General features: G+C 43.0%; 1 protein-coding gene across 2 annotated transcripts in view; it reads right to left on the reverse strand.

Moving 5' to 3' along the window:
• Positions 1–484: 484 nt before the first annotated feature.
• Smad1 (SMAD family member 1) overlaps positions 485–10,116 on the reverse strand; it is a 59,924-nt gene continuing 50,292 nt past the window's right edge. The window contains exons 6-7 of one of the 2 annotated variants that reach the window (XM_031340422.1): positions 6,316–6,572; positions 485–1,859 (exon numbers count right to left, since the gene is read on the reverse strand). In XM_031340422.1, coding sequence (XP_031196282.1) covers positions 1,716–1,859; positions 6,316–6,572 — 401 coding nt within the window. In that variant the 3' untranslated portion in view covers positions 485–1,715. Of the gene's footprint in view, positions 1,860–3,290; positions 6,573–10,116 lie in introns of those variants that run through there. The other variant, XM_031340421.1, reaches the window with a different exon arrangement.

The following is a 10,116-nucleotide window of genomic DNA, read 5'->3' on the forward strand; positions in this document are numbered from 1 at the left end:
ATGGCACCTTTAGTTCCTGAGTCTTCTCTTCTGCTTAACTAAGGTACCCATCAGTAACTGTATTGCTGCCGTTCCTTACATTACAACGTTTATATATCTGTGGGCTGGGAAGATGCCTCAGTGGTAGTGGTGTTTGCCTGTCAATCCTGGTGACCTCGGTTTCATCTCTGAAACCCACACTGTGGGAGGACAGACCAACTGCACAAGCCACCCTCTGACCTGCACAGGCACACCATCGTACATATCCCACCTGCCCTCAAGAAATTGTTTTTTAGTCTACACACTTAGCTTTTTCCTTAATGTTTCCAGTTTTATGTATACTTTCTCTTCCAATTCCAAATCACTCAGCTCTCTTAGCAATTCAGGTTCATGTCTTCATTTCAGTAATTTAGCTTTTGTATCAGGCAGAGAGTACTGAAAAGAGCACCATATCTTACTGATGCAAAATTTTAACATGCAAAGAAAAAAATGACACATTTTTAACCAAAGTAAGCAATAATGACAGGTTTTATTTAAAAATTTCCAGTAGAGAAAAATCCTGCTAGTGTTGGAATAAAAGTACTCGCTGTATAAGAGCAAAGGAGAATAAAAAAGATTAACAGAAGAAAAGAAAACCAACTAGTACAAAACAAAATAAAAAAAAAAACCTTTGAAATGGATTCAAATAGAGATCTTCTTTAAACCTGTGGATAATGAACAGAGTTACTAGGTTTGGCAAACAATTTATTTGGAAATCAAAGCCTACATCTGTATTGTAAACTCCATAAAAACTGCTCATTCAATTCAAGCTTTTCATATGCTGAGTATTGAAACACGAAGCCGGTTGATTTGCGAACAGAAGGAATAACTCATTTGCTCTCACAGTTATAGGAATTAACCAGCTGCTTAACTGTGTTGAGGAGCAGATGAGACAGAAGAAAAGATAAAAAGAAAAGTCAGATAAAACTCTACAAAACTGAAACACAGCAAATTCAGACACCAGCTTGTCCGTTTAAGGCGACAAGCTAAACTTTGCAGTATAGCCTACATTTGCAGCCGTCGTTTTCTTCCCCTGACCCCGCCCCTCAGATATTTTGTAGACTCACTAGCCATTTAGACTATTCATAACCTCCAAATATTCTGTATATACATATTTAGCAAAGAGCATATGCCTGACATCATTCTGACAGCAATATAGTCGCATACAGTTTCAGAAGGATTACTATGCATGTCATAATGATTAACCTTTACTTTAAAAACAAACAAAAAAACCCATTCATTTCTAAACAAATAGTTTTAAAGTATTAAGAAAACCCATGAGAAGTTGATTCACCGTGGGCTCTGAGCCTGACGAAAGCCCATTTCAGAGAGACTATCAGCGCCAGTCTTCTGCCAACACCCCACGCGAAAGGATTGCTTACGATCATTTTTTCTTTTTTCCTAATAGATAATTTGTCCCTGGCTTGGCCATCTCTTTTTTTTAACTATACACAAAAGTCCTGCTAAAAGTCAGCATTTTAGCTGATTTTACAACAAAATGTCACAATGTAAACTAAATGGGTTCTTGCTATCAACAGCTCATTACCAAGGCTTGTCAATTTCTCAATCCAACAGTTGGTCACAGAGGTCAAGTATTATCGTGGCTCCTTCGTCAGCTCTCCATCCTGTCTGACTTATCCATCCTTCAAGTACATGCAAGGCTCAATAGTTTGCAAGAGACAGAAGCCACAGGTCCTTTAAGACACTGATGAAATAGGATTGTGGGGCGACCCCATCTGGGTAAGAACTTTATCCAGCCACTGGAGAGGGCCATGCAGATGTATCTCAATCCAGCAGGGGGTGCTAGTAACATCCTGCCGGTGGTATTCAGCTCCCCAACCCTAGAAAAAAGAAGGCACACTGGGAATCATTTAACTCCTTCATCTCAGAGATTCAGTAAAAAGGTCATAGGATCAGTTCATGGAAGCTCGTGGTAATGTCTTACAAGAACAGCACACCAAAAATGCACACATATTTAGGTGGTAAATTTGGGGATACATACTGACCACTCAAGTCCATCCAAGGATCCCTAGATTACCCACTTTGTCAGGGGCTCAGACCAGCTGAGCTTCTTTGAAGGCCCTCTCCAGCCTGCTGAGCCACCTGCATATTCTGCAATGAGCTCTAGTCCCCAGCATTTGTGAGCCATCACCCATGCTAGTGGGGCTTTTGGTGACACAGGCTATCTTTGACTCGTGTCTGTTCCTGTAAGTAATCCCCTCCCCCCAAATTCATTGGGTCCCCAAGCTGGAATTCAGTGGTACCCATATTTTGATCTGTCACTGGTTCCCTATCTGGGGTGAGTAGACATTTATTCATGTCTCCCCAGGAACAGTGTCATGCAACAGCAATGTGACTCACAGGACTCATCAGGTTGCTAGGCTTCTGTGGAAAGCAAGCACCTTTGTCCAAGAATCTTACCTCTGGCACTTTTTCTTCTTGAAATGGGTATTGTGGGTGCAGGTCCTTGCGACTGCACGTCAAGCACTCTGCTGACTGAACCATCTCCTTAGCCAGTATTATTTTTTCCCTAGACCCAGCTGGCCTGAGACTCACTATCCTGTCCCAGCTGGTTGAAAACTTGTGGCAATCCTCAGGCCTCAGCCTCCCATATGCTGGAATTGCAAGTGAGGGCCACCATGCCTGCTTCCCCTCTGTCCATTTTTGTGGCAATGGGAATAAAACCCAAGGCCTCTCATGCTAAGCAATACATTCTACCACTGAGCCCTGTTAGAGCTATCGTTACATTCTCCCTGTACCCTGAATAAACACAGTAAAGGTGACATCAGACAGACTGGTATTGTTTCTTCCCCACTCTGACAGGTTAAATTCTTCTACCTGTTGACCACACAAGATCTCTTGATCTTTCAGTCTCAAGTGAAACTAGAGGGAGAAGAGTCATACACGTCAAAGTTCTTGCCGACACCCAGTCACCGACTTGAAGTGGCAGGCTCCATCACTCAATCTGGTCAGGAAGGTGGATTGCTACATGGTGTCAGAATGACCAACTAGGACAATAATGTCCCACAGATGTCACCATGAAAGTCAGGAGTGAAAGGATGTCCCTGTAAACCTAGCACTAGTGTGAGGCTGAAGCAGGAGGATTGTGAATGACTTCAAAGTCAGTCTGGGCTACACTGAGTTTGAAGCTAACCTGGATTACTCAGTGAGACCCCATCTTAAAAATTTTATAAAATAAAAAAAACATATGCTTTTGGTATGAATAAGAAGAGCATAAACTTCTGACTGACCCTTGTTTGCAAAGAATTATGGCTACTGGGGTCTCTGGTAAATACCTTTCTCTAGGAATTTTAAGAAATATGTCTGAACGAGAACTTTTAAGACAAAGTTGGGGAACATGAACTCCACCTGTGTACGTGCATGCTTGTCCCTGGGTTTGTATATTCAGCAGCTACAGTTACTATGCAGGTCTATCTCTTTAGACAGTGAGGTCCTTGAAGACAAGGGCTGATATCTGACCTTCAACCCAGTCATGAGGGAAAAAAGCTCCACACATACTTTCTGGGTATATAGTTTATACTAACACCAAAAACGCTCATCTCAAAAACAACTGGAGACCGCCTGTTCATGCTAGCAAGATCCTCGGTATCATTTCTGAGCTTGGTGTCAGACGGTGGGGAGGAGAGGAGGTGCTGTAAGCATCCCTTACAGAAGGGACCAGTGGCGCGGGCTGTGCGAGCTTCTGCTGCTACCACACAACTTCTTGTTAGGTGGAGCCTATTATTTGCAGGTCACCGAGCTTTAAATGAGATTTATTTTTTATTATGTGCTTATGGGTGTGTCTACGTGCACATGTATGCAGGTACCCATGAAAAACAAAAGAAGTTAAGGTGTTCAATTTTCTGAGATGGTGTTACAAGCAATTATGGGCTGTGGACGTGGCTGACGAGAAGAGGATTCTGACTCTCTGGTAGGAGCCATCTCTTTGGCCCATGGCCAGTTTTTCAGTAGGTAAGAGCTGTCCATCCGAGCTTCCCCCACACCCATGCTGTCTTGCACAGATGATTCTTCTATGTTCCACTCCTAACAAAGCCACAGGAGCCACCTGCATCCTGAAGCTAGATGCTTTAGATATGGTTTTTCCCCTCTTTGGATTGTCTTTCTGGAATAATTGTAAAGTATTTGCAGAAAGAGAGAAGTCAATAAATTTTGAATCTGCAGCTTCGGGCTGAAGAGATGTCTCAGCAGTTGAGAGAGGACCTGAGTTTTGTTCCAGGCAACTGCTCACAACAGCTTAGTACTCCTGTTACAAGAGATCTGACACCCTCCTCTGGCCTCCAGCAGCACACACACATTGCACTCACACATATACACAATGATATAAGTAAAAAAAAAAAAAACTTTAAATACTTAGTGTAAATTTTTTTAGACGTACAAAAGTAACATTTAACTATTAGTTGTGTAATCAATAGGAAACCAATGCCAAGGAGACAGCTTATTGGAGCCAAAACTTCTTCAAGAATTCAATAACCCTGTCCCAAGCACCACTCTGGCCCTCTGGTGGCCCTTGCTTAAAAAAAGATTCTCCAAGCCAAACAAAAAAAAATAATAATAATCACCCCATTAAGGGACCAAAAAAGTCCCAGTGCCAGCCAGTCCCATTTTACGGACCATGAGGAGGAGATCTGAGGATAGCCCCCGTGTCTTGACCACAGCTCACAACACCCCCACTCTCAAGAGTCCTTACTTCCAAACCAAAACCACTCTGGCAAGTAGCTGGTCTCATCTTGTAAACTGCCTGAGCCAAAATGCTAAGTCCAAAATTAAATGGCGCTTGTGAATAATGAACAAGGACAGGCTCCGAGGTCACATTTGCACACAATACACAGGTCAGTCTCTTTAAGGGGTTTCTAATATTAAAGAGGTGCCACATTCAGCTAAGGCGGGGGAAGGGCACCTTTGATCTGGCTGAGGATGAGCAAAGCGAGGCTCTGGACTCACACAGTGATGAACATACCTCTAAACAGGCCCGGCAAGAAGTACAGAGCTTTTGAAGACTGCACATGAAAGACAACTGCCTCATCCAAGTTTGTAATTAGCATTCTTCTACAAGGTAGAGTGGGATAAAGACTTCTCTTTGAGCCCTGAGAGACGAGCCAGTTACTAGACTATGCTGTCATTGGATGTGCTTTTGTTTTGAACATTTCATCAGCATCTTAAAAAACTTTCACTCTCAGTGGCAGAAGTGGATAGAGATATCTGTTATAAGCAATGACCCCGATCATCTCCTTTCTTTGATATTATAGAATAATCTTAGAGCTGAGGGCCAGGGCCTTGCTAACTCTTCAATTATACATAAAACACACAATTTACTAGAAATATGTAAAAACAAAACAAAAAAACCTGACTAACTGAAAATAGTTTCCAGAGTAAATAAGTTTCTCACTAATTTTGTTACATTTATTTACTCCTCTCCCAGCCATGTGTGGGGACATGTGGAGGTCAGAGAACAACCTGAGGGAGTTCTACCATGTGGGTCCCAGGAATCAAACTGCCTGCCATAAAGAAACCTAAAAGATCACAGGCCCTAAAAGATTAGAACTGACTATAGAACTCCAGTCAATAGGCACCGGCCTCATGTGCACAGTGCTAAAGCAAAGAACGAGAGGAACAAAGACATTTATTCAGCTGTCTCATAGGATGACCATGTATTTAAGCCACATGTTAAAGACACACCGTCTTCTATGCTATTGTAGCAGCTATGGGGCTGGGGACACAGCACAGTGGGTAGAGCACTGGCCTAGTATACCAGAGACCTTGCAATGGGACAATGGTAGCACACAGCCTATAATCCTAGCCACTCCAGATGCAAAGCTGACAAACCAGGACTTCAAATTCCTCCTCAGCACCAGCCTACTACCTGGGCTCTCAAAAGAAACAGAGATTTGACCAGGACCAGCAAGATGGCTCAGGTGCATAAAGCGGCCTACCACCAAACCTGAGGATCTGAGTTCTACCCCTGGGATCCACGTGGTGGGAAGAAAAGGTTACATTGTTATGTTCCAAAGACAACTTCTTGGACACTGACCCTCTTGTTAGAGGTTTGAAAAAAATACCTCTGTAGTCAGCCTGCTGATAGGAATATATACCAAGAAGGCACAGATTTATATATTGTAAGAAGGCATGGGGCGGGGGGCAAGGGGTTATGGTGGCGGGGGTTGGGAGAATATGTGTAGTATGGGGGGAATATGTGCGGAGGAGCGTGAGTGTGTGTGTGTGTGTGTGTGTGTGTTGTGGGGGCACCCGGCCTAAATGAGACGGGTGGTTGCTGCTCACCTTTACAAAGCTCATTCGAATAGTGCACATTTTGGTGAGTTCATACACTGTCTCGAACCCATGGTTCACAGACTGAGCCAGTAACTGAGCAAACTCTTGGTTGTTGAAGATTTTCAAGCTGCACCCACTGGGGATCTTGCAGACAGTGGTGGGATGAAAGCCATGATGGTAGTTGCAGTTCCGACTCTGCACGAAGATGCTGCTGTCACTGAGGCATTCTGCATACACCTCTCCTCCGACGTAATAAAGGTGGACTCCTGTGGGGAGACAGCCATGTCAGTCAGTTGTTATCTGGCTGAAAAGCGCCTGGGCAGAGTTAGGCTGGGAGGGAACTATGTTACCCTTGTGTCAGCCAGCCTGTTCAGGAAATAACAAAGTCTCTCAAAAATAATAAAGTCTAACACTTTCATTTCAGTAAGTATTTAATGTCCCACTTGGCTAGGGTTGAAAGTATATGTGTACTCTAAAAATAGAATGCAGTAAAACCTAGAGTTTACTGGGGCATCCTGTGCGTTTAAAGTCTCCTGCATTTATGCCAAGGCTAAATTGTTCAGAAAACTTCAGAGAAACGGAAGGGATGATCAATAAACATGGAGGAACGAAACCCAGGGTGAAGAAGTCGTACTGGGAGCTGTAAGACGGGTGGAGAGTGGGGGTAGGGAAGTGGGGGAGGGGGGTGTAGTTAAAACCAAAAGCTTCAGAAACAGAAAAATGTGGGGGGGTGGCTATATGAAATAAAAACTCACCAAAATAACTAGTACAGATAATACCTGAAAATGTCTCCCAGCTTAGAATGCCAGGAGTCTAGGCCACACCTTCAAGTTGGGGAGGAGTGGGCAGCGGCCTGGATCTTCTCCTAGTGAAGGTGGGAGAGCCAGTCCTGAAAAGCTGTCCTTTGAATGCCACATGCCCCTTTGCACAGGAAATCATGAGAAACAGGGCGGAGGAAAGCCCTCAAGGCCTCCCAAGGGGAAACAAGCACACAGCAAAGAGGCAAGTGGTGTGGCTTCAAACCCTGTCCCTGCCCTGCCTGCGGCACTGCACTGCGGCAACTGTCCCAGGAAACAACACGTGAAAACTGTCTAAAAGGAAAAAATCCTTCTTCCTGATAATAAAGATAATGACTTTTCATCTTAGAAAATTTAAGGCAGTGTATGAAAATGTAAAGATATGGAAAATATTAATAATGCTTTGGTGACAGAAAAAAAATGCTTGTTAATGTGCATTCACTATGCTGGCTTTGCAAACAGTGAAGCTTCTGAGCAAATTTTAAACCTCCCTCTGCCCGACCGTCCTGCTATCCAAGCGGTCTCCCTCAGTGCACTGCTGTTGACAACAATTTTCTACTGCAGTCATGACAAATGTCACTGGACTGATGGTTAGGAATATCTGTAAGAGATTCCTGGAAGTTAAACGGCTGGATCGAAGACCCTGGAATCACGTGGCCAAACGACTTTCCAGAATGCCTGTGTCAATTTACACCCTCAACAGCACCATGCGGGCGCTTCGTTCATCTGACCCGCATCAACAAGCCAAGTGTTCAAAGCTGGAAAATAATACAATCGTCTTAATTTGCAAGTGGGGCTGGTAATGCTCTCAAGGCTTTGTGGCCGTTTGCGTGTCTCCTGTGAACTCACCATCTGCACTGCTCACCTGGTTATTCTGCTCCAGTTGTAGGGTTTTAATTTTTTCTCTCTTTTCTTTTTTTTATGAGTTGTGTATTTAGAGCCAGATATAAATAATTTATCTTGTATTTTCCTGTTACTCCTTTGTCTTTCAATTTTACTCATTTTATATATGCGTGTGTGTGTACATATGTAGATAGACAGCGACAGACAGCTAGATATCTATATAGATAGAAAGATAGATAGACAGCCAGACAGATAGACAGATGACAGATATTGATATATGTTTTAACCTAGAGAAGTTTAGTTGAATTTTTATGATTTTTGTTGAGGCAAATAACAACCTTTCAGATCAAATGTGTTTTCATAGAGTATTTTTTTTAACTGTTTGCCTTGTTACAGACACCCATTAACTTATTCTCATGTGTGGTGTGAAGTGCAGGACCAGTAGCGAATGCTACTTACTGACCTAACATCTGACTGCCAACATCTAACATTGGCTTCCATGTGCAATACAGCATGAGTTTAATTTACTTTGCTGTTTTCACTACAGCAATCAGATTGATTTAGTTGTAATTTTTACTAGCCCTAATGTCAGAATTTTTGCTTTACTTGTCTGTCCATTATAATTTTTAACTATTCTCATTAACCCTTCCAAGTAATCTTGGTGTCACATTTTAAGTCACAAAGGAATATAGAAAGAATTACCATCCACTTGAAACGTTTTTACAGTATTCAGACATCCCTTTAAGGACCAAAGACTGCCTGTATATGCAGTTTTCTCTCTCTCTCTTAGTACAGCCCTGGAAGGAAGTGACAGTTTTGGTGGGCTTGGACCATTTCTAGTTCACTCTCTCTCTGTTTTGTGCTTGCAGTTCAAGCCGTGAGCCGCCTGCTTCTGCTCTAAGTGCCATGTTCCTGATGCCATGCTTTCCTGGACTCTCCCCTCTGTTCTCTGATTGGCTTGGTTATGGTTTCACCATGGCAACAGAAAAGTAGTAACACACCAGGTCAGGGAAGTGGCTACACAAGCTTCTAGGTAAACAGAATGATGGGGACGGACATGAAGTTCATCCCTGAGCTGTCCAGGGTGAAGGGATGTCCATTTCTTGTGGGAGGTACAAATTAGTAGAAACTTTCTCGAAAGTATATATAGCCAAGAGCTTCTGGCGTCACTCTGAGGACATGTCCTAAGAAGACTATCAGTCATGCTGTCTGCAGTTTCTGCTGCTTGCTGGTGGGTCAGGATGTGAGTCCTCAGCTTATCCATAACGATGACCCTGGCTTTCTTCCACCATGACTAGCTTTTGTAGACCAGGTTGTCCTCAAACTCAGAGATCTGCGTGCCTCTGCCTCTGCCTCCTGAGTGCTGGGATTAAAGGCGTGTGCCACCACATCCAGCCCCTTGTAACGTCCTAAAGAGGAAATCCTACGGGGTGGGTTTTTCTTACTTTGGGGACAAAGTCCCCCTAAAATTTAGTGAAACAGATACTCCTTTATTCTGAATGTACTGCAGGCATACACTTTGAATGAACCCTGTGTTTGCAGGCATAGGAAAACGCCCATGTATGCTGCGAGCCTATGTTCACCTTAAGCTGTCATTTGCATTTTCTCCTCCTTGGATCATATCAATGTCTACCCTGTCCCATCTCAACGGCCGTTTGGTTTCCTCTAAGAATAATCTTAGAACATCTTCTTAAATACTTCTTATCCCTTCCTAAAATACCCCCTTTTTTTATTTGACCGACTTCTATAGATGTTGATTTTTTTAAGTTGTACTTTATTTATTTATTTGAAGACAGGGTCTCACTTTCTCCTGGCTGGCCTGGAGCTCATGGAGATCTGCCTGCCTCTAATCCCCCAGCACAATGCTCTTTGTCTGCCTCTTGCTGGTGATGACCCCATGGGGGATCAATCAACAATTTACTGGCTATGTAGATTTATCTACTGTATAATTTATTTTTACTCTGCCTTGCAACTAAAATAGCTTTTAGAGAAATGTTTTAAAACATGCAAATGCTCTGTCATAAAACTTCTCTTTGTATTTGGTATATATTGATAGTTCTGTTTTATTACATTTACTTCTTTGTTTGACCTATATGGATAGAGAGTGTGTGTGTGTGTGTATGAGAGAGAGAGAGAGAGAGAGAGAGAGAGAGAGAGAGAGAGAGAGAGA

Source organism: Mastomys coucha, unplaced genomic scaffold, assembly GCF_008632895.1.
Source record: "Mastomys coucha isolate ucsf_1 unplaced genomic scaffold, UCSF_Mcou_1 pScaffold22, whole genome shotgun sequence".
Classification (NCBI taxonomy): Eukaryota; Metazoa; Chordata; class Mammalia; order Rodentia; family Muridae; genus Mastomys; species Mastomys coucha.